Consider the following 25,343-nt stretch of genomic DNA (forward strand, 5'->3'; position numbering starts at 1 on the left):
GTCCCGTGGTGATGAAGTTACAACTTTCTCAGTTTAAAAGTAGTCTTAAACGGGACTGTTCCTCTATTTAAGCAGTTCCTTTGTTTTGTTTGTTTTGTCTTCCTTTGTTTAGTTTATTTTAGTCACAAAAAAAAAAAACTAATTTGATTGGAATTGTTTTAAGAAAAAAATTTATATGAATAACATTATTCTATTAAAAAATATATATATAACGTTTCTCATATTCTGGTGTGCAAATTAAAATTCTCTCCCAATTAGCTCTCTATGGTTTTCTTTACAAAAACTCGTCATAATAGAAAATGTATGTTTTACTTTTGTAAATTCATACTTATAGTATGGTAAAAATAGTTGTTGAGAAATATTGTGAATAAATTATTTTTGTAATTAAATTTAACTAAGTCTTTTTTCTTTTCTTTTTTTTTTTATGAATCTTGTTCTTTTTCAATTGGTTTTTATTACACCAATAAACTACTGGACCAACTTAGTTGAATTATTGTCACTGATATTTGTTATACACTTATACTAACACTTTATATAAATCTTTTTAAACACTGACAAATGACAAACAGAAAAATATAAAATAACCTTGAAGCAAAAACAAAGAGTGGGAGATAGAAAAAGATTGCAGTTTAATTACGAGGGGGAGGTGGAAGACAAAAACGGTGATGGGAAAACTGATTTCACAGAAAGTGACAGAAACCATTGCAGTGAGTTTTGTGTTTACAAATTACATCCCCTAAGCTGATTTCACAGAAAGTGACAGAAACCATTGCAGTGAGTTTTGTGTTTACAAATTACATCCCCTAAGCTGCTGTGTGAGATAAAACACAATACAAGCAACAAGCATTATTGCTCCCATTATATGCGTGTTTACAAAATACAAAAAAGTTACAAACACAAAATGTAAAAAATATATATATGGCAAAACCTCTCCTCGCTCTAAAAAATTGAAAAAATTGACAAATAAAATAGATATAACAGAAAAAAGAAAAGAAAAGAAAAGAAAAATCACTCTTTTTACGTTTTAAATTACCAGGTTTACTTTCTATTGCCAGCTTTACGTTTGACATCAACTGGAGCTGGATGCCTTCTATTTGAAACAGAAGCACCGATCCTGCTATAAAATTTGTCAAAACACAAGTCAGTTATTTTTCATTATCCACTGATGCTGAAAAATCATAATCATAACTAGAATGTCATTTTTGTATTACCTCATTTCTGGGCTCTTTGCTGACTTTGGGATAGATCTCTTAGTCTTTGATCCAACTGCATTGGTCATGGTCATGGTGGAGAGTTTAGAATGATTGAATTGCCAAAGCAGGTCAGGTTCAGAGGAATCACTGGTTGCAGCATCAAGCTCATCCATTTCATCAGAACCCGCCATCATGCTGAACTGGTTGCCTCCCATGAACATGTTGTACGATTGTTCGGAGTACATCTTAGAAGAGTCTTGCAGATATTTTTGGTAAAAGACATCGGATAAGTTCCCGTTGGCTCCCGGTGATTCCCAACATCCTAAGAGGTTGTCAGTTTTGTTTACGTCTTGCTTGTTTACCATGACTTTGTCCACCCATTCTCCAGAACCAGTTTCTTTATCGTCTTCTGCGTAGTTCTGCCCGGGACTACTTACTGGGGGCCAGGGTGGTGAAGTTGATGACATCTCATCAAAATCCAAGCTTTGAGTTTTGTGTCTAAATCTGGACTTACTTTGAAGCTGCAGGATGAATGGTTCAAGTTCCATGAGTTCAAGGAATATTAATAACCAACCAAAAAGCATAAATTAGCTATATTTAGAGAAACTCTATATTTTGAGAGCATACCCCTATATTGCCAACATCAACCATTGGTTGCCGGCATCCAGGGCGATCCCCAGCATCTGTGCCTCGCTGGCTTGCGTGATAAGGTGATAGATCACCAGCCCTTGTCCTGTATTTTTCAGAGCTACCAGAGAAAGAATGTTCCGATTCTCCTTCTTTTCTTGCCAATGCTGCCTTTAGGTTCGCAATCTGAAGTAAAACCCAATAGTTAGACTTCTATAAGTGGTAATGGAATTTGATCTTCTCTTTTGTAAGATTTTATTTTGTTATTAAGAAAAAGTGGTTAAATTTGAATAATAACCTGTTCTTTGAGCTCTTTGACATCTGCACTATCCTTGTTTACTCGAGCAGCACCGAGTTCAACTGTGGCAACCCTTTCGGCAAATTTAAGGGTACTGAGTGTTTCTCCAATAGCATCACTCTCTGGACTTATATGAACAAACATTAGTGTCTTGGCCTGTCCACCTGTAATTAAAACCCAAACAGACAGCATTATCAGTTTCATTCGAAAGAAAAGGTCTACCTGACTCAGCATTCAGCAAAGTTTACGAGAATACACATGCAATATAGTTACTACTACTCTACTAGTACTGACCCATAACATAAGCAAGACAGCTCTTAAAACCTTACCAAGTGAATCCTGGAGCAATTGTGTGAGTTTACTGTTTCTGTAAGGAACATGTGAGTTTTTCTGAGCAAGGGAAGCAATGACATCCCCAAGAGCAGAAAGGGATTTGTTGATATGCTGTGCTTCTTTTAGTCTGTCTCCTGTGGCCTCAGATTTGTCTACCCTTTCACTTCCTGCCAAGTCAACTAAATGCATGCATCCGCGAAGTATGGTTCCAGATGTCAAATCTCTTCCTTGAACATGAACAGTCAAGCAACTGCCAAATTGATAACCAAGTTAGCACTGCCTGCAAAACACCATCAGAATGAAACACTGGCCAAGAAGAGGATATACCTATGAGATCGGCTACTACGATCGTTAAGGGCTGTTGCTCCAACTGCGCGGTTCCTTTGCCCAAGGTTCATTAGCTCAATAACATCAAGTGTTGATGATACAGGGACAAGGCTTGCATCTGGCACACTGAGCCCTTTGTTGGAACTACTACGGATTTCTAATGTAATCAATGGTTAAGGGCAAGCAGTACAAATAAAAGGTTGTGTTCTTCATGAAAGCTTAAGCACTATGAAAAAATCCAAATTGCATGAGAGAGCATATTGGATTTAAAACCATTCATGTGCCTCTACCAAATAGCTTAAGTTTTTAAGAGAGATAATTTATGACAGGAATAACCATATAAGCACTTCCAAATGAGAATCAAATGACTGGTAAAAAGGATATCTTTTGTTTGTTCCATCACTAACAAGTAGATCCCTGACTTGCTCATTATATATCTCAATCATTTGAACAGAAACATCATAGTGGAAAGTATCCTTTCTTTGATCTGCTATGAGAAACAAATCACTTAGAGCCCTGTAGTTCACACCTTGGCTTTTCTCTGTGATCTCTTTTGGTCCAGTCTACGTATTAAAAAACCTAAATGAGAATAAGCTCGATAAATTAAATCTCAGTTTTTCCAAAGAAAACTTTAATTGAATTCTACCATAGTGTAAGTTTTTCCGGATCCTGTTTGGCCATATGCAAATATGCAAACATTGAAACCGTCAAGAACAGATCTAATGAGTGGCTGCATATCAAGGAAGACCTCCGCTGCAAAATGAGGGAAAAATTTTTCAATCACACTAACAAATAAATCCTGGAGAAAACTCAGACCTAAAACCAAACCAACCTTGGGATGCAGATGGTCCAAAGACCTTGTTGAAGTTAAAGGATTTGCGTCCCTTCCCATTCTTTGAAGGAATATGTACAGTGAGAGTTCCATCTTCTATACTTTCAACTGTGCTCAACTGGTTTGGTTGTCCAGGAAAGAAGGGTCTTACTCGACAATAAACTCGAATACTCCCTGATCAAACAAAATTATCCATCTTAATTCTATGCTAGGACTTAAAAAATAAAGAAACCTCTCATTAATCAGTATTCTTATTACCCTTGAGATCCTGGACTTGATTATATAGTTTGCGATTTTCTTCAAGAACTCTATGATATCCGGATGCAGCATGAGCTAAGCCACAAACGTGCATACCTATGGAATAATAGAAGTTAAAATAAGATAATGACATGTTAATGAGGGAAGCAACAATTGAGCAAAGAACTTGAAATTAATTAATCCCAACTCTGTAGTACCTAGATTAGAGAACTCCTCTTGAAATTTCATTTGGATAAACTGCATACCAGCTTTTGTTGTGTGGAGCATGTGCTTCAGTTCCTACAAAAACATAATGAACCAAAATATTTTATTAAATCAAGTATAAAATATATATATTATAATGACAAATACAGCCTAAGATTTTTTACTTGAATATCCCTCTGTTGTTGATCAGATAGCTCTTTCTGTCTCAGAAGTTGGCCTCTTGATTGCTCAGCAACACGGCTTTTCTGAATGAAATCCTCTTTCTTTGTTACCATATTAATCCTGTTGTCCACCTAACCAATTACAACAAAAATGCATTCTTAAGTTTCATAAGGTCCTGGAATGTTGCAAACACTAGGCATAACAAAATGTGATTGTGTTACCCTTTTATCTGGCATAACAAACTTCAATGCAGACCCATTGCTTTGAGAAACAGGATCTCTTGAAGTTATTTTTGGCTGTACCTGTTCACCTCCTCGGCTTGCAATCCGATGTTCGAACTCTTCTACAACCTTGCTTAAAACAGATTCAACCAACTGTTCCATACAGAGAAAAATATTACTTAGAAGCTTGTAGGCTCAAACGCACTCTCGATAGTACTGAAGCAGTGGAAGACTAGTGGTGGGACTGAGAATTGTTCTATCAGGATACATAGAAATTTCAAATGCATTTTACCAAAGTAGCCACTAACTTGATCATTTGTGGAACACCTACAATATATCAGCTTACCATTGGAACTTCTTCTGGCCTCTTATCTGATAGAATCGCATGAACAAGCGAACTCAATGATTGGGAACCAGACTGCAAATGTGTGATTATGATCATTCCATTAGTTATTCTTTCAGCTCAACTAGCCAAGCAATGCCACAAATAAAGCTTACCTACCATTTTACTATTAGATTCAGCTTCATTGTTAAGACCGGTTAGAGACTTTTCATTAATCGATGAGGTCCTCGACAAGGAATTAGTAAATGGCTCTGTGTTCATTCTCACAAAAGATTTCGTTGATGTAGCTGGTCTGAGATTTCCCCCGAATTTCCACACACCATTTGCCCCACTCTTTTTCCATTCACCATAGGATTTAAGGGCCAAGACGCAATTCACAATCCTGGATGATTTTCCTCCCTAAAACATAACCAGCGTTTCAGCAGAAAGACAAAGCAGTGCATAATCAAATTGGAAGGTCGTAATTAAATTAAATTCACCACTATGAGAATTCTATAAAGAAAAACAAAGTTGAAACAGAAAAAAGTATGTTATTTTACATACCTGTTCCAGATCAGATGCCTCAAAAGTAGGAAGTCCAATTTCCTGGACAGCAACCAGAAAATTCCTCACGTTTTCGAAGTACTGATATGCCGATAATGGTGCCCCATCCGGGATCAATGCAGAATCAACAGGACTCTCCACAACCTTAAAATGAAGAACACATTGTAGACATTAGTAAATACTAAACAAACAATAAGAGAAAAGTGAGTAAATTAAACTAGGATCTATCTAATTCACCTTGGGAACAGCTCCAGATTGAACCTTGTTAATAACATTACAAAGAATAATCCCACTTCTCAAACCAAGCCTAAACTCTTCTTCAGAGGGTTCAGCCGGTAAATCTTTGGCCGCAACAACTCCAACCATTTTTCTAAGCCACCCTGCTGCTTCATATCTTCTAGATGCTGCACATCAATGATTTTCTATTTGAGAATTCAGAATAACTCATACAAAATCCAGATATGCAACCGTCACAGAGATAAAGATGATAAATCAATACATTCACGCAAAGATGGATTGTGGATCAAAGGACTAAATTGTTCTGATGTTGAATTTACAGTGATCAGACATTGATAAACCTATCTCCCAGCAATGAAAAAAGAGCAATGCAGAATTCAGAGGTCATAGATTCATATTATGATCAGCGATTCCAAAATCTCAGAAAAATGAAGGGAAAATACCAGCTTCTTCTGCTTTCCTGGACTCCAAATCAAGATCTTTGAGTCGAGTGCCGTGCTGCTGCAGCACATCCTCCACCACGGACGCCACTGAGAAGGAGAATGCTGCCTCTGCCGCCATAACTGGAACACCACTACAATGCAATACGGAAGCTTGCTCTTTTGAGTCCCTCAGCAGAGGCAAAGTTCAACAACAATCCAGCTCACCAACATTGCAGAAGCAAGAAGAGAAAAGAGAATCTAAGGTGAGGAACAAGGGAGAGAGAGAAAGAAAGAGAGAGAGAAAGAGAGAGAAATAAAAGTGGTTTTAAAGAGTGGGTTGTGGTGTGCCTCTCTTTGATGGTGCTGTTGAGTGTTGTTGAGATTTTTTCATATTCCATAATTCCATTACCTTTTAGCTTTTTTTTTTTTTCTTTTTCCTTTTTTCTTCTCTAGCGAATACAGAAGAGATGATTTGCAATTGCAGGGAATTCAAGTTTCGCTTTATACTCTCCTCCACTAACCACTATGCTGGTTTTTCGCTTTCTCTTTCCCACTCACTCCGAACCTATACACCCACACCCAAACCAAACCTGGGACCTCCCTCTTTCAAGTTATTTTATTTTTTAATTTTTGTTTTGGATTTGTTCCCTTCTCCCACCCCAAAACCCCAAGCTTTGAGTTCACTTCCAGTGATGGCGCGTGCGCTTGACTTTTATACATAGAAACAGTGCAAGCGAAGGGTGTTTGTGTTGGTTAACATGTTTACATTCTACTGTACCTTTATTTTGTCTTGTAGTTGTATAGCTACTGTTATAGTGTTATGGATTATGGTGTATCTCTACAACATTTATGGCCGTAACTGCAGGTAAACTGAAACTGGAACGATTGCAATTTCGTAATGTTGGATACTTATTTAATTTCACTCGCCGTGTAATTATTCTCTTAAATATCCTCTTCAATATTAAATAGATTCAAATGTAAATATAATTACTTTTTAGTCCTAAAGGGAAAATGATCTGTTTTTTCTTTATAATCACATGTTTTTTTAAGTAGATAATTAGTAATAATAAGTTGGAGAAATAAAAGAAAGAATGTCGTTTCGTATGTAATAAGAACAAAAAAGGAAGACATAAACTGCGTTAAAGAAGTTTTATATGGTAATAAATTATATTTAATTTTTTTTTACTGAATAAAATTCAGAAAATTTATCATTCCAGAATTAATTTTTTTTAAAAAATCTTGTACCTTATTCTAGTCTTACATCCCACACCTTTAATATTAGAAGAACAATTCTATATGACCAGTAAATATTATTATTATGGATTAGTAATAATTTATATTTATATTTATATAAATTTATATAAAAAAATATATACTTTGTATTTATGTTTATCAAAATTTATACACATAAATTAATACCATTTGTACTTATATTTTTTAAAATTTGTACATATAAATTAGTAAAATATATTTGTTGAAAATAATTTAGTGTCTGAGGATCAAAATTTTTTTGCTAGTTCCAAAAATTTCTCATATTAAAAAGAGAAAAGAAGAAGAAATAGTTGGACATCAATGTCACATACGGTTTTTTTTTTTAAGTTAGAAATGAGATTTAAATCCGAATATTCGGTTGAAAGGAAAGAAATAAAGAGGAAGGAAATAGAAAAGAAAGAAAGGAAAGGAAAGAAATTGAGTGAATTTTTATTTATTTTTTAGATGTATTTGGATGGAAGGAAAATAAGAAAAAAAGAAATGTTATAAAAATAATTTTATGTATTTGGATGTGAATTTTTTTTCCATCACTTTCTTTTCTCTTTAGTTTTTCTCCTCAATTAAACAATAAAAAATAATCATTTTTCTTTCCATTTTCTTTTTTCCTTTTTCTTTCCTTCTATTTTCCTTTCAAACAAACATAGATAAAGATAGAGAGACTATATCATTTAAATTTTAACTCGTTGGCTCACTACTACATACGTTTGCTGACCGTTTTCTTGTTTAAATAATTTGTTTCTTGATACAAGTCTGTAAGATAGGCCAATAAAAAGAGAACGTTAAATATATTTGGTAAAAGAAATTGGAGAATTTGTTATAGTGTTAGTTTAAATGTAAAGTAAAAAAAAGGGGCAAATGACTTGGTTAAACCAAGTATATTTGAAAATGTTCTGAATGTCCCAAACGAAAATTTGCAACGTCAAAGTTCCAAACCACATTTTTATATAAATCGAATCGAATAAATTCGATTTATCAAAACAGGTAGTAAATCGAATCTAATTAATTCGAATTAGCCAATTAACAAAATTCAATGGAAATCGAATCAAATAAATTCGATTTAGAAGTGAACGTAAATCGAATGAATTTAATTCGATTTATACATACAACTAGCGTTAGAGTAAATCGAATGTAATTGTTTCGATTTACAAAGGAGGGAGGTATATAAAAACCAGATGCTATACAAAATTTTGTGAGAGAGTGAGATTCAGAATGGCTAGTGATGAAAGTTTTGTACTTCTTGTGCAATATAGAGGTTCTATTAAGAAGAAAACGCGATCAGGGATTAAGTTCATTGACAAGGACCCGATGAGTATTTTTCTCAAACCTTCGACAAGTTTCGCTGAGTTTAAGAGTACTATACTCTAGAGACTAGGACTGCTTGGCGTGAAACGGGTGGAGAAGTTGTTCTATCGTATTCCGATCTCCGTGTTACGCAATGATGTTAAGTATGATTCATTCATTATTAATAGTGACGAAGATATGCAGGTGTTGTTTCATTGTCGCCGTCAGTTTCCTGAGGTGAGGACTCCGGAGTTGTTGGCGAAACTTGTGGATGTGGCATCTAGTTCTGGAGGCTCGAACAGGAATATGCACTCCACAGGATATGTAGCCAGCTCTAGTGCATTGCCTGTTGGATCATCGTCAGCAGTGCCGGTGCTTGCATCCGAGTCAGACTTAGTGGCTTCACCATCGTTTGCCGTCAATCTGAATCGAAGTTGTGATGCATTAGTTGGCGAGGCTGGACCGTTGGAAGACGGTGATTTTGCGGCACGCAGCTCTCCTCCGTGTGTTCCGGTAATCGAAGAGCTTGTAGCACCCGAAGGGGTTGAGGATGCATTGCAGGATGATGATGCTGATGATGTGGAGCCCGCAACGATTGATGCGGATGATAGCAAGGAGGAGACTCCACGGATGACTCCACCTGTCAGCGAGGGAGCATCTAGTTCAGGTAATAATCAGTACTCTCCCCCCCCCCCCCACTTCTCTGCTCTGGACTTGGATGCCATAGTGCCTCAGGAAGATCCGTCTGTACCTGTTGGCTTCGGGGCGAGAGACTCGCAAAATCCAGGTGGCGTGTCGGAGTTTCAGGTCGGCCAGCAGTTTCAGGATAAGGAGGAAGTTGTGCTTAGCGTGAAGACCTACAGCATCCGCCGCAGGGTTGAGTACAAGGTCTTGGAGTCGGATCACCGCAAGTACTATGGCAAGTGCAAGGAGTTCGGGAGCGGGTGTGTATGGCTAATCCGGGTCAGCCTCCGGCAGCGCAAGAGAATTTGGGAGGTAAAACAGTACAATGATCCTCATACTTGTCTAGCCACATCGATCTCTAGTGACCACAGAAAGCTTGATTATCATGTCATATCGACTTTCATTATGCCCCTGATTAGAGCTGATGCTGCAACGTCGATTAAGGTACTGCAGAATGCCACGAAGGCACACTTCGGGTTCAGGCCGACGTATAGGAGGGTTTGGATGGCCAAACAGAAGGCTATGGCACAAATTTACGGAGACTGGGATGATTCGTATAATGAGTTGCCAGATGGGTATTGGGCTTGCAGATCACTATGCCGGGCAGTGTAGCTGTGCTGAGGACGAGTCCTGTTTGAGTGGGTGGGCAGTTGGATGATTCTACAGCTTTTTTCCATCGCTTGTTTTGGACATTCCCACCATGTGTTGAGGCATTTCGACATTGCAAGCCGTTGGTTACTGTGGATGGGACCCACCTCTACGGCAAATACGGTGGTACACTGCTTATCGCGATTGCACAGGACGGCAACTCCAACGTCATTCCTATTGCCTTTGCACTTGTGCAAGGTGTGAATGCGGAGTCATGATCATTCTTTCTATCCTACCTTAGGGCTCATGTGACGCCTCAACCGGGTATACTTGTCATATCAGATAGGCACAATGGGATAAAGGCTGCATTGGAGGCTCCTGATGGGGGATGGCTTCCCCCTACTGCATATAGGGCGTTTTGCATCCGTCACGTGGCGGCTAATTTTGCCCTGACTTTCAAGGGGAAGGATGCAAGGAGGTTGTTAGGCTGCGTTTGTTTCTGAGAACAGGATAGGACAAGACACTAAGAATAGAATAGGACAAGACACTGATGGACAGAGACACAAAATTGTGTTCTTGTATTCTATTTGGTGATAAACTAGAACAAATTATGAAAATCTAATTTATTCTCATTTTTTTCATTCAAAAAATTTGAGATGAAAAATATAATAATAAAAAAAATATAATTATGAAAAATTAACAAAAATAATGAAAAATAAGTTGTGTCCCTTGTTAGTGTCCCCGTGTCCTTCCTGACAGGATGGACACAAAATACACTAATTCAGTGTCTTTGGACACACTGTCTCTATCCATGTCTCTTCTGTCAAACATGTTTTTGTGTCTCAGTGTTCTGTCTCTGTAAACAAACGCGGCCTTAGTGAATGCTGCATATGCAAAGACGGAGGTCGAGTTTCAATACTGGTTTAACATCCTGAGAACGTTTGATCCAACGATGTGCGACTGGGCTAATCGAATTGAGTATGCACTTTGGACTCAGCATCGGGATGAAGGCCGCAGATTTGGGCACATGACTACGAACATATCTGAGTGTGTGAACTCGATCCTAAAGGGTGTTAGGAACCTCCCGGTGTGTGCATTGGTGAAAGCCACGTACGGGCGGTTGGCCGAGTTATTCATTCGCAAAGGAAAAGAGGCTGAGGCACAGTTAGGCACTGGGCAGCAGTTCAGTCAGCATCTACTTAGGGTGATCGAGGCCAACCTAAAGGCCTCAAGGTGTTTCACCGTGATGCAGTACGACAGGGACAACTCAGAGTTTACGGTGGCTGAGACCACTCCGACAGGGGGCTTTTCACTTGGGTCATACAGAGTATCGCTCAAGCTCGGCTGATAACCTCCCCATCTGAAAATCACAACATTTAGTTAACCATAATTATAGATGCTAAATAAATGGAAAAATAGTTCGCATGACTAATGGAGACTACCTCGAGGCCAACGGCTAATGAAAAACATCATATCCGTCCGGCCAGAATCTAGGGAACCTCCAAAAGATCCACGACTGGAGGAGCTGCAATGGACCAGCCAACTTGACGACATTTCTGTTCGCCACACGGTACATGCACCTGTATAGCCATGACAACGCAGCGGAACCCCAACTGTACTGACCCATGTCCTCCAACCTAGCCACATACGGCAACCATCGGATGTGGAGGCGGGTACCTGACTTGTCCCCAAACAGCTGTGTCGATAGGAGCATCATGATGTACGCACGGGTGTACCTCCTAACCGTCTCGTCATCTGCCCCCTGTGGAAGATCTGATGAGCGGATAATTTATACGCTTTTTGGCATTGTTTTTACATAGTTTTCAGTATGATTTAGTTAGTTTTTAGTATATTTTTATTAGTTTTTAATTAAAATTCACATTTCTAGAATTTACTATCTGTTTGTGTGTTTTTCTGTGATTTCAGGTATTTTCTGGCTGAAATTGAGGGACTTGAGCAAAAATCAAATTCAGAGGTTGAAGAAGGACTGCAGATGCTGTTGGATTCTGACCTCCCTGCACTCAAAGTGGATTTTCTGGAGTTACAGAACTCCAAATGGCACGCTCTTAATTGCGTTGGAAATTAAACATCCAGGGCTTTCCAGAAATATATAATAGTCCATACTTTGATTAAGTATAGATGACGTAAACTGGCGTTGAACACCAGTTCCATGCTGCATTCTGGAGTCAAACGCCAGAAACAGGTTGCAAAGTGGAGTTAAACGCCAGAAACAGGTTACAAACTGGCGTTCAACTCCAAGAAAGACCTCTACACGTGTAAAGCTCAATGCTCAGTCCAAGCACACACCAAGTGGGCCCCGAAAGTGAAATTCTGCATCATTTACTCATTTCTGTAAACCCTAGTAACTAGTTTAGTATAAATAGGACTTTTTACTATCTTTGTAAGGGGGTCTTTGATTAGTTTTATGCTATCTTAGACTTTCATGGGGACTGGCCATTCGGCCATGCCTGGACCATTATCACTTATGTATTTTCAAACGGTAGAGTTTCTACACACCATAGATTAAGGTGTGGAGCTCTGCTGTTCCTCATGAATTAATACAAAGTACTACTGTTTTTCTATTCAATTCAAGCTTATTCCTTCTCTAAGATATCCATTCGCACCCAAGAACATGATGAATGTGATGATTATGTGACGCTCATCATCATTCTCACCTATGAACGCATGCCTGACAAACACTCCCGTTCTACATGCAAACAAGCTAGAATGAGTATCTCTTAGATATCTAATACAGAGGACCAAGTTCGAGATATTAGAGTCTTCGTGGTATAAGTTAGAACCCATGGATGGCCATTCTTAAGATCCGGAAAGTCTAAACCTTGTCTGTGGTATTCCGAGTAGGATCTGGGAAGGGATGGCTGTGACGAGCTTCAAACTCGCGAGTGCTGGGCGTAGTGACAGACGCAAAAGGATAGTAAATCCTATTCCAGTATGATCGAGAACCGACAGATGATTAGTTATGCAGTGACAGCGCATTGGACCATTTTCACAGAGAGGATGGGATGTAGCCATTGACAACGGTGATGCCCTACATAAAGCTTGCCATGGAAAGGAGTAGGAATGATTGGATGAAGACAGCAAGAAAGCAGAGGTTCAGAGGAACGAAAACATCTCTATGCGCTTATCTGAAACTCTCACCAATGAATTACATAAGTATCTCTATCCTATTTTAATTATCTTTTAGTACACTATAATCTCTTAATACATTTGAATCCGCCTGACTGAGATTTACAAGGTGACCATAGCTTGCTTCAAGCCGACAATCTCCGCGGGATCGACCCTTACTCACGTAAGGTTTATTACTTGGACGACACAGTGCACTTGCTGGTCAGTTGTGCGAAGTTGTGACAAAGAATTAAGATTATGAACGTGCGTATAAAGTTTTCAGCGCCGTTACCAAGGAATGGAACCGTCACGATTTCTGCGCACCAAGTTTTTGGCGCCCTTGCCGGGGATTGTTCGAGTTTGGACAACTGACGGTTCATCTTGTTGCTCAGATTAGGTAATTTTATTTTAATTTTAAGCTTTTTATTTCTTATTTTCGAAAAAATACAAAAAAAAAAAATTTTCTTCTTTTTCGTTTTTCCCAAAATAATTTTCGAAAAATCCAAAAAAAATTAATAAAATCATAAAATCAAAAATAATTTGATGTTTCTTGTTTGAGTCTTGAGTCAAATTTTAAGTTTGGTGTCAATTGCATCCTTTTAATTTTCTAACAATTATTTTCGAAAATTTCATGCATTGCATTCTTCGTGATCTTCAAGTTGTTCTTGGCCAGTCTTCTTGTTTGATCTTTATATTTTCTTGTTTTGTATCTTTTCTTATTTTTCATATGCATTCTTGCATTCGTAGTGTCTAAAAAATAAAAATTTTTAAGTTTGGTGTCTTGCATGTTTTCTTTTCTTGAAAATTTTTTAAAAATAAGTTCTTGGTGTTCATCTTGACATTCAAAGTGTTCTTGCTGTTCATCTTGACATTCATAGTGTTCTTGCATGCATCACATGTTTTGATCCAAAATTTTCATGCATTGAGTCTTTTTTATGTTTTTCTCTCTCATCCTTAAAATTAAAAAAAAATCAAAAAAATATCTTTCCCTTATTATCTCATAAATTTTCGAAAATTTGACTTGACTTTTTCAAAAAATTTTAAAATCTAGTTGTTTCTTATGAGTCAAATCAAATTTTCACTTTAAAAATTCCATCTTTTTCAAATCTTTTTCAAAAATCAAATCTTTTTCATTTTTCTTTCATAATTTTCAAAAATTTCAAATTAATTTCAAAATCTTTTCTAACTTCTTTTCTAACTTCCTATCTTTTCAAAATTTAATTTTCAAATCTTTTTCAATCAATCCTATCTTTTTGTTTCAATCACATCTTTTTAAATTTCAATCACATCTTTTTCAAAATTTGATTTCAAAATCTTTTTTTTAACTTCTTATCTTTTTCAAAATTTGATTTTCAAATCTTTTTCAATTAACCACTTATCTTTTTGTTTGATTCTTATCTTTTTCAAAACTACCTAACTAATTCTATCTCTAATTTTCGAAAATCACCTTCACCTTTTTCAAAATTCCTTTTTGAATTAACTAATTGTTTTAAATTTAATTTAATTTGATTTAATTTTCCTTGCTTAATTTTCGAATTTTTTATTTTAATTTTAATTTTTAATTTAAAAACAAAAAATACTTTTATTTTATTTTATCTAATTTTCGAATTCTTCTCCTTCATCTCCTTCTATTTATTTATTCATCTACTAACACTTCTCTTCCACCCAAAATTCGAACACCATCTTTCTCTCTTTGTTCGAGTTTTTCTCTTCTCCTTCTTACATTCTTCTCTTCTTATACTCACATAAATGAATCTCTATACTGTGACATAGAGGATTTCATATTTTCTTTTGTGTTCTCTTCTTTTTCATATGAGCAGGAAAAAGGATAAGAACATTCTTGTTGAAGCTAATCCTGAACCTGAAAGGACTCTGAAGAGAAAGCTAAGGGAAGCCAAAGCACAACTCTCTGGAGAAAATCTGACAGAAATTTTTGAAAAAGAAGAAAACATGGCCGAAAATAATAACAATGCAAGGAAGACGCTTGGTGACTTTACTGCACCAAATTCCAATTTACATGGAAGAAGCATCTCAATCCCTGCCATTGGAGCAAACAATTTTGAGCTTAAACCTCAATTAGTTTTTCTGATGCAACAGAATTGCAAGTTTCATGGACTTCCATCAGAAGATCCTTTTCAGTTCTTAACTGAATTCTTGCAGATCTGTGATACTGTTAAGACCAATGGGGTTGATCCCGAGGTCTACAGGCTTATGCTTTTCCCGTTTGCTGTAAGAGATAGAGCTAGAGTATGGTTGGACTCTCAACCTAAAGATAGCCTGAACTCTTGGGATAAGCTGGTCACGGCTTTCTTAGCCAAGTTCTTTCCTCCTCAAAAGCTTAGTAAGCTTAGAGTGGATGTTCAAACCTTCAGACAGAAGGAAGGTGAATCCCTCTATGAAGCTTGGGAGAGATACAAGGAACTGACCAAAAAGTGTCCTTCTGACATGCTTTCAGAATGGACCATCCTGGATATATTCTATGATGGTCTGTCTGAGCTATCAAAGATGTCATTGGACCATTCTGCAGGTGGATCCATTCACCTAAAGAAAACGCCTGCAGAAGCTCAAGAACTCATTGACATGGTTGCAAATAACCAATTCATGTACACTTCTGAAAGGAATCCTGTGAATAATGGGACGCCTATGAGGAAGGGAGTTCTTGAAATTGATACTCTGAATGCCATATTGGCTCAGAATAAAATATTGATTCAGCAAGTCAATATGATCTCTCAGAGTCTGAATGGATTGAAGGAATCATCCAACAGTACTAAAGAGGCATCTTCTGAAGAAGAAGCTTATGATCCTGAGAACCCTGCAATAGCAGAGGTGAATTACATGGGTGAACCCTATGGAAATACCTATAATCCCTCATGGAGGAATCATCCAAATTTCTCATGGAAGGATCAACAAAAGCCTCAACAAGGCTTTAACAATGGTGGAAGAAACAGGTTTAGCAATAGCAAGCCTTTTCCATCATCCACTCAGCAAAAGACAGAGAGTTTTGAGCAGGATCCATCTAGCTTAGCAAACATAGTCTCTGATCTATCTAAGGCCACTTTGAGTTTCATGAATGAAACAATGTCCTCCATTAGAAATTTAGAGGCACAAGTGGGCCAGCTGAGTAAAAGGGTCACTAAAACCCCTCCTAGTACTCTCCCAAGCAATACAAAAGAGAATCCAAAGAGAGAGTGCAAGGCCATTGAATTAATCATCATGGCCGAACCTACAAGGAAGGGAGAAGACGTGAATCCCAGTGAGGAAGACCTCCTGGGACGTCCAGTGATCAACAAGGAGTTTCCCTCTGAGGAACCAAAGGAATCTGAGACTTATCTAGAGACCATAGAGATTCCATTGAACCTCCTTCTACCCTTCATGAGCTCTGATGAGTATTCTTCTTCTGAAGAGAATGAGGATGCTACTGAAGAGCAAGTTGCCAAGTACCTTGGTGCAATCATGAAGCTGAATGCCAAATTATTTGGTAATGAGACTTGGGAAGATGAACCTCCCTTGCTCATCAATGAACTAAGTGATCTGGATCAACTGAGATTACCTCAGAAGAAACATGATCCTGGAAAGTTCTTAATACCTTGTACCATAGGCACCATGGCCTTTGAGAAGGCTCTATGTGACCTTGGATCAGAGATAAACCTCATGCCACTCTCTGTAATGGAGAAACTGGGAATCTTTGAGGTGCAAGCTGCCAGAATCTCATTAGAAATGGCAGACAACTCCAGAAAACAAGCTTATGGACAAGTAGAGGACGTGCTAGTAAAGGTTGAAGGCCTTAACATCCCTGTTGATTTCATAATCCTGGATACTGGGAAGGATGAGGATGAATCCATCATCCTTGGAAGATCCTTCCTAGCCACAGCAAGAGCTGTGATTGATGTGGACAAAGGAGAATTAGTCCTTCAACTGAATGAGGACAACCTTGTGTTTAAGACTCAAGGATCTCCTTCTGTAACCATGGAGAGGAAGCATGAAAAGCTTCTCTCACTACAGAGTTAACCAAGGCCCCCACAGTCAAACTCTAAGTTTGGTGTTGGGAGGTCCCAACAATGCTCTGAATATCTGTGAGGCTCCATGAGAGTTCACTGTCAAGCTATTGACATTAAAGAAGCGCTTATTGGGAGGTAACCCAATGTTATTTAATCATATCTATTTTATTTTCTTTTTGTTATTTTGTGTTTTATTAGGTTGATGATCATGTGAAGTCATAAAAACTACTGAAAAATAAAAAACAGAATGAAAAATAGCATTGAAAATAGCACACCCTGGAGGAAAGCAGTCTGGCGTTTAAACGCCAGAAACAGGCACCAAGCTGGCGTTTAACGCCAGAAACAAGCATTTACCTGGCGTTAAACGCCAGAAACAAGCTACATTTGGGCGTTTAACGCCAGAAACAGGCAGCAGTCTGGCGTTAAACGCCAGGATTGCACAGCAAGGGCGTTTTACACACCTAATTGGAGCAGGGATGTTAAGTCCTTGACCCCACTTGATCTGTGAACCCCACAGGATCCCCACATCTTCTTTTCTCCTCTTCACACCTTTTCATAACTCTTTTCCACAAATACCCTTCACCAATCACCCCTATTACTCCTCCAAAACCATCATACAACCCACCTACACCCACCCACTCAAATTCAAACCATCACTCCTTCCTTTTCACACTTCATAACCACCTAAAACCCCCTTGACCGAACCAGTCCCACACCTCCATCTCCTCCATTTTCTTCTTCTTCTACTCACTTCTTTCTTATTTTGCTCGGGGACGAGCAAACCTTCTAAGTTTGGTGTGGTAAAAGCATTGCTTTTTTTTTCCATAACCATTTATGGCACCTAAGGCTAGAGACATCCTCATTGAAGAGGATAAGCCCATCACTAAGAAAAGGATGGAGCAAACAAGAGATCATGGACCTCAACATGAGCATGAGGAGATTCCTCACCATGAAATCCTTGAGATGCCTCAAGGGATGCACTTCCCTCCACAAAACTATTGGGAACAAATCAACACTTCTCTAGGAGAATTAAGTTCCAACATGGGACAACTAAGGGTGGAGCACCAAGAGCACTCCATCATCCTCCATGAAATTAGAGAAGATCAAAGAGCTATGAGGGAGGAGCAAGAAAGACAAGGAAGAGACATAGAGGAGCTCAAGAGCATCATTGGTTCTTCAAGAAGAGGAAGACGCCACCCTCACTAAGGTGGACTCATTCCTTAATCTCCTTGTCTATTTATTTTCTGTTTTCGGCTTCCATGCTTCATGTTTAATTATGTTTGTGTCTTATTACATGATCACTAGTGTCTAAGTGTCTATGCCTTAAAGTTATGAATATGAATCCATCACCTCTCTTGAATGAAAAATGTTTTAATTACAAAAGAACAAGAAGTACATGGTTTCGAATTCATCCTTGAAACTAGTTCAATTATTTTGATGTGGTGGCAATACTTTTTATTTTCTGAATGTATGCTTGAACAATGCATATGTCTTTTGAAGTTGTTGTTTATGAATGTTAAATATGTTGGCTCTTGAAAGAATGATGAAAAGGAGAAATGTTATTTGATAATTTGAAAAATCATAAAAATGATTCTTGAAGCAAGAAAAAGCAGTGAATACAAAAGCTTGCAGAAAAAAAAAGAGAGAAAAAAAATGGCAAAAAAATAGAAAAAGAAAAAGCAAGCAGAAAAAGCCAAAAGCTCTTAAAACCAAAAGGCAAGAGCAAAAAGCCAATAGCCCTTAAAACCAAAAGGTAAGGGTAATAAAAAAGATCCAAGGTTTTGAGCATCAGTGGATAGGAGGGCCTAAAGGAATAAAATCCTGGCTTAAGCGGCTAAACCAAGCTGTCCCTAACCATGTGCTTGTGGCGTGAAGGTGCAAGTGAAAACTTGAGACTGAGCGGTTAAAGTCAAGGTCCAAAGAAAAAAAAGAGTGTGTTTAAGAACCCTGGACACCTCTAATTGGGGACTTTAGCAAAGCTGAGTCACAATCTGAAAAGGTTCACCCAGTTATGTGTCTGTGGCATTTATGTATCCGGTGGTAATACTGGAAAACAAAGTGCTTAGGGCCACGGCCAAGACTCATAAAGTAGCTGTGTTCAAGAATCAACATACTGAACTAGGAGAATCAATAACACTATCTAAATTCTAAGTTCCTATAGATGCCAATCATTCTGAACCTCAATGGATAAAACGAGATGCCAAAACTATTCAAGAGGCAAAAAGCTACAAGTCCCGCTCATTTGATTGGAGCTAAGTTTCATTGATATTTTGGAATCTATAGTATATTCTCTTCTTTTTATCCTATTTGATTTTCAGTTGCTTGGGGACAAGCAACAATTTAAGTTTGGTATTGTGATGAGCGGATAATTTATACGCTTTTTGGCATTGTTTTTACATAGTTTTCAGTATGATTTAGTTAGTTTTTAGTATATTTTTATTAGTTTTTAATTAAAATTCATATTTCTGGACTTTACTATGAGTTTGTGTGTTTTTCTGTGATTTCAGGTATTTTCTGGCTGAAATTGAGGGACTTGAGCAAAAATCAGATTCAGAGGTTGAAGAAGGACTGCAGATGCTGTTGGATTCTGACATCCCTGTACTCAAAGTGGATTTTCTGGAGCTAAAGAACTCTAAATGGTACACTCTTAATTGCGTTAGAAAGTAGACATCCAGGGCTTTCCAGCAATATATAATAGTCCATACTTTGATTAAGGATAGATGACGTAAACTGGCGTTCTGCATTCTGGAGTCAAACGCCAGAAACAGGTTGCAAAGTGGAGTTAAACGCCAGAAACAGGTTACAAACTGGTGTTCAAATCCAAGAAAGACCTCTACACGTGTAAAGCTCAATGCTCAGCCCAAACACACACCAAGTAAGCCCCGGAAGTGGAATTCTGCATCATTTACTCATTTCTGTAAACCCTAGTAACTAGTTTAGTATAAATAGGACTTTTTACTATCTTTGTAAGGGGGATCTTTGATTAGTTTTATGCTATCTTAGACTTTCATGGGGGTTGGCCATTCGGCCATGCCTGGACCATTATCACTTATGTATTTTCAAACGGTAGAGTTTCCACACACCATAGATTAAGGTGTGGAGCTCTGCTGTTCCTCATGAATTAATACAAAGTACTACTGTTTTTCTATTCAATTCAAGCTTATTCCTTCTCTAAGATATCCATTCACACCCAAGAACATGATGAATGTAATGATTATGTGACGCTCATCATCATTCTCACCTATGAATGCGTGCCTGACAAACACTCCCGTTCTACATGCAAACAAGCTAGAATGAGTATCTCTTAGATATCTAATACAGAGGACCAAGTTCGAGATATTAGAGTCTTCGTGGTATAAGTTAGAACCCATGGATGGCCATTCTTGAGATCCGGAAAGTCTAAACCTTGTCTGTGGTATTCCGAGTAGGATCTGGGAAGGGATGGCTGTGACGAGCTTCAAACTCGCGAGTGCTGGGCGTAGTGATAGACGCAAAAGGATAGTAAATCCTATTCCAGTATGACCGAGAACCGACAGATGATTAGCTATGCAGTGACAGCGCATTGGACCATTTTCACAGAGAGGATGGGATGTAGCCATTGACAACGGTGATGCCCTACATAAAGCTTGCCATGGAAAGGAGTAGGAATGATTGGATGAAGACAGCAGGAAAGCAGAGGTTCAGAGGAACGAAAGCATCTCTATGCGCTTATCTGAAACTCTCACCAATGAATTACATAAGTATCTCTATCCTATTTTAATTATCTTTTAGTACACTATAATCTCTTAATACATTTGAATCCGCCTGACTGAGATTTACAAGGTGACCATAGCTTGCTTCAAGCCGACAATCTCCGCGGGATCGACCCTTACTCACGTAAGGTTTATTACTTGGACGACCCAGTGCACTTGCTGGTCAGTTGTGCGAAGTTGTGACAAAGAATTAAGATTATGAACGTGCGTATAAAGTTTTCAGCGCCATTACCAAGGAATGGAACCGTCATGATTTCTGCGCACCAAGATCACTAAACGCTCCTCAAACCGTATGCACTTCACTGTGAACTTGTCGATGCAGTTCGCAGGAGGCAACACCCCGAGCAGCTCCTCAAACCACACCCATGGTGGTTGGCTGCCCGCTATAAATCGCGGAAAGTCTGTGAGGCAGCCGCTAACATACTGACCGTCGATCGGGAGACCAAGGTGGTATGCTACATCCTGTAGGGTTATAGTGCACTCTCCAAACGGCATGTGGAATGTATGCGTCTCAGGGCGCCATCTATCTACGAAGGCGCTGACCAACGGCTCGTCCAACCTAAACCAACTCTCGTTCAATCTTGCAAGATGGTACAAACTAGCCATCTACAAGTAAGGAACGATCTTATCATCAACCTCATATCATGCTGTCGTCTCATGCTACTGATGCATCGATGGGGCTGCATAACAATAGAACATAACTTCTCACATTTGTCAAAGAAAAACCTCTCAATGAATCCCAACCAATCCTTTATAGATAGAAACGCTAACCACTACATTAATCACGATCCAATTTTTTGTATTAACAAAACAGTTACTAATATGAGATAAAAACATGTTATTTTTATCAACAATCATCAAAAACAGCAGTTAACCCTGTTCATTACTCTACACCTAACCCTATTCTATAGTTAATGACTCACTAAGACTGACATGAACTGAATTCAAATATCTGTTTCCGGATTTATTTTAAAAATCGCACACTAACAGTTCTAACTGACGACTAATTTATTTAAAAAAATTAAATATTAAAAAACACTAACCTCAAGGTGGACGACTCCAGTGATATGCGCGACTCCATCAAGTCGATATAGACGATTCGGGTCGTCCTCCATGCATGCAGAGTTGGTCCAAACCGGGTTGCTTTCCAGAGAATCTGGGAACTAGGTGGTGGGGTTGGGAGTGGGGTATGAGTTTCTGAGTTCGAATCAAGTAACTTCGATTTGTTTAAATAGCGAAGAAGCATGTAAATCGAATCAACTTGATTCGAACTATACTCGTTCCAATTGCATGTAAATTGAAGCAAGTGAGTTCGATTTACAAAAGTCCTAAATCGAAACAAGTGGTTTCGATTTACGTTGGTTTTGATTCCGATGGGTAAATCGAATTCAGTTAATTCGATTTATGCGGTTTCTGAAATCGAATTCAGTCAATTCGATTTATAGGGTTACTTAAATCGAATTGATTTGATTCGATTTGCATTCAAATTGTTCTCTAACGTAATTCGAATCATTTAAATTCGATTTACTTTGTGTTTGGCTAAATCGAATTGAGTAAATTCGATTTATATAGAAATCAACATTGAGACTTTGACGTTGCAAATTTCCATTTGGGACATTCAGGACATTTTCAAATGTACTTGGTTTAACCAAGTCATTTGCCCTAAAAAAAATATTAGTTACCTAATATTTTTCATATCTAAGAAGCTAAAAATATAAAATTCCTAATATATTTATTATATAAAAATTTAAATTGTGCTATTTAAATTGATTTAACATATTTGTCAACAAAATACGACTGTGAAACTAATATGAAATTATGAATTTTAACCTTGCTCTAGTTTAGCTCATAAATTGAAGATGATCGATACTAGCTATTAGTACATACTAGCATTTACAATGTGATTTTGGTGATTATCTTAAAGTGGCCAACCATCAATCTTAATGACCATGCTTTGAGTTTAGATTATTATGTTTATGTTATCCGTTTTTATTGTTTCATTGAGACTCATGAACCAATTGAACCTGTCCTCATCCACCCCACCAACTCTATGAAGAACCGACTTTGGCACATGAAAGAAAGGCTTATATGGCCAATGCCACATTCCCACACACGAGTTATTTTCTTCTCTTTTATTCCAAGTTTCCAATTTAAGTATTTCAATTTAAAAGTGGAGGATTTTAATGTTTCATGTAAAATAAACAATGCGCTTTGGCTAGGCATCACCCTAGCTATAATACTAGGTAGGTTATATATTAGTTGTCCAAGTAACCTTTTATTCTTAAACAAATTATATAAGTGTATAATTTAAGGATCATGACATGATGAGAGTCACTAATATCATGCCATACCATTTAAATGATCCTCTCTCTGTAGAATGTGCTATTGCTACCTTCTAATTAGAAAGAAAAGTAAAAAAATAATAAAATAATCGAAGAGGAGAGAAAAGAAAAGAAAAGAAAAGAAAAGAAAAGAAGTTCCATCTCTTTGCCTAACTTAGCGGAACAAAAACCTCTCCCTTTTGGGGTTCGAAAAAATTATTCTTAGAACCTAAAATAAAAGAAAAGTATGCTATAGAGAAGTAGAAGGTGGTTGGATTTGTCTGCTTCGTTAATGCTCATCCACACATTACAATAGCGCGTTTGGTTTGGTCGAGCCCAACTTAGCTTTGTATCATTTTGCTCACTTGATTCAAATTATAGAGGGAACTTAGTAGGTCCATCTAGCGCTGGAATTTCAAGTTGATAATGGGTTTTCTCTAGTGTTAATTTAGAATAATATGATTGTTATGATGGTTTTGCAAGCTTAATGCTGGTACTTATGGTCTTTTTGGTTAAGACTTAAGACTCAAATGATCAAAAGTGCCCTCTCTGTTTAGGCACCTTTTGGCGTTGGGTATTTAATCCCAAAGAGCAAATTAAACAATGAGCTTGCCCCTGTTAATTAAGGTTTTGAGGGCCACATCATGCATCCATCTTTTTTATAATAATGCATGATTATTTTTTAAGAAAATAAAAGCTTTATTTATGTATTTTTAAAGGATACTTTATATATATATTTGGTATTAGCCATTATATATTTCTATATAAATATATCTTGTTTAACTAATTTTTAATGTATATTTTGTATTCAAATTTTATATATATTATATATGATACACATACATAATTGATGTACATATTATCGGTTGTTAAAAAAATTATATCAAAATAAAATTTATATTGCTTAATTATCTATAATAGGTTTATATTTTCTTAATACAAATATTAGGTGAATAATATTTGCATTTGATATAATATTAACTCACTCTTTTTTTTTTTTTTTTTTTACTGAAACGCTAGTATTTAGCATTCCATTTTCTCAAAATTATTATGGATTGTAATTAGATGATAGTGTATGCACAAAATATTTTCACATGTGTGTATGTACCTTTTGATATATCACTAAAATATTCACTTTCCAAATAGTTATGGTTAGTAATATTAACAAAAAGTATTAATTATGTATTATTTTGTGGTTAGGAGGTATAATATTTTATTTTATTTTATTTTAATTGAACTAGAAGGCACAATTGATGTGTGTAATTCTCATAATAAGATGCATGTTGACCCAATGGATGAAAATGCGGTTTAGTTTCAAAGTGAAGGAAGCACATAAACTAATATATAGACTGTAGACACGTACCAACATTGGCTTAAGCAGGTTAGAAAGGTTGAAAAGCAAGCATTCACTGAGTTTCACATCGTATATTGTAATCAAATAATCCCATTTAGCAGTAACTTATTAGAAAGGAATGGGCCATGCAACCACACTATTTGGTAAACCTTCTCTTTCGGTTAGTGAAATGGTTGTTGGAAAACAGTTACCCTCCACAGCCTTCAAATTACTATTTTAATGATGAAATTAAAACAACCATATATAGCAAAGTGCAGTGTAACAACTGATCATCAATTGTTTATGTCCTTCTCCTCCAAGTCAATTAAATCTATTGCACACGCTTTACTCGTCACTTAAGCCGTAGATGATTTACGAAGGAAAATGTGTTTTGTATGGACTTTTTGTTGGAAATGTAGCAAAAATATTTTAAACCATTTTTTTTCTGTAATAATACGATTATTGTTCCCAAATATATATACCTTAAATGGATAATGTGTAAATTGACTTAGTGAAAGAGGTTGGAGGTGGCCAATGAACTATAACTCAAATGACATAGTCTCTTCATACTCATTTAGAGGTGAGGTTGTGGGTTCGAATCTTTCTATTTTTAGTAAAAAAAAAAAAGGTTGGAGGTGGCAAATGTGGCAATAAATAAGCATAAAGTGCATTCATTTCGATGTTTAGGTCAGTAAAAGGCATAATCTCTTCATATTCATTTAAAGGTTGCGAGTTCAAATTTTATTATTTTTAATAAAAAAAAAAGATAAATAAGTATAAAGTGCATTCATTTCGATGTTTAGGTCAGTAAAAATTTAAACAGTAGGTTTAAGCGAAAATTGAGTGATGAAATACCTAAAGTAACGAAGTATTTATAGAATATAGTCTCCAAATCGATTCATGTTAGAACCTCTTTATTGGATCACTAGTAATTAGAATATTATAAATTAGGATGTGAAAAGTTATATTATTATTGTTTCATGTTAGC

At 37.1% G+C, this 25,343-nt stretch overlaps 1 protein-coding gene and 1 non-coding gene across 2 annotated transcripts; both read right to left on the reverse strand.

Annotated features, from left to right (window-relative positions):
• Positions 1–663: 663 nt before the first annotated feature.
• On the reverse strand, positions 664–6,581 carry LOC112756431 (kinesin-like protein KIN-14I). The gene is made up of 18 exons (XM_025805020.3): positions 6,022–6,581; positions 5,579–5,745; positions 5,342–5,485; positions 4,958–5,197; positions 4,802–4,873; positions 4,456–4,608; positions 4,237–4,365; positions 4,066–4,147; positions 3,869–3,964; positions 3,611–3,784; positions 3,425–3,531; positions 3,163–3,341; positions 2,779–2,940; positions 2,448–2,701; positions 2,119–2,282; positions 1,821–2,006; positions 1,212–1,714; positions 664–1,117 (listed from the first exon to the last, which is right to left on the reverse strand). Exons 1-18 carry the CDS (start codon positions 6,137–6,139, stop codon positions 1,039–1,041), a joined length of 3,009 nt encoding a protein of 1,002 aa, XP_025660805.1. The 5' UTR covers positions 6,140–6,581; the 3' UTR covers positions 664–1,038.
• Positions 6,582–15,294: 8,713 nt separating this feature from the next.
• LOC112760060 (small nucleolar RNA R71) lies at positions 15,295–15,402 on the reverse strand. The gene has a single exon (XR_003180517.1). It is a non-coding gene; the product is annotated as a small nucleolar RNA R71 (small nucleolar RNA).
• Positions 15,403–25,343: the final 9,941 nt, after the last annotated feature.

The sequence above is a fragment of the Arachis hypogaea genome, chromosome 16 (assembly GCF_003086295.3).
Source record: "Arachis hypogaea cultivar Tifrunner chromosome 16, arahy.Tifrunner.gnm2.J5K5, whole genome shotgun sequence".
Taxonomy (NCBI): Eukaryota; Viridiplantae; Streptophyta; class Magnoliopsida; order Fabales; family Fabaceae; genus Arachis; species Arachis hypogaea.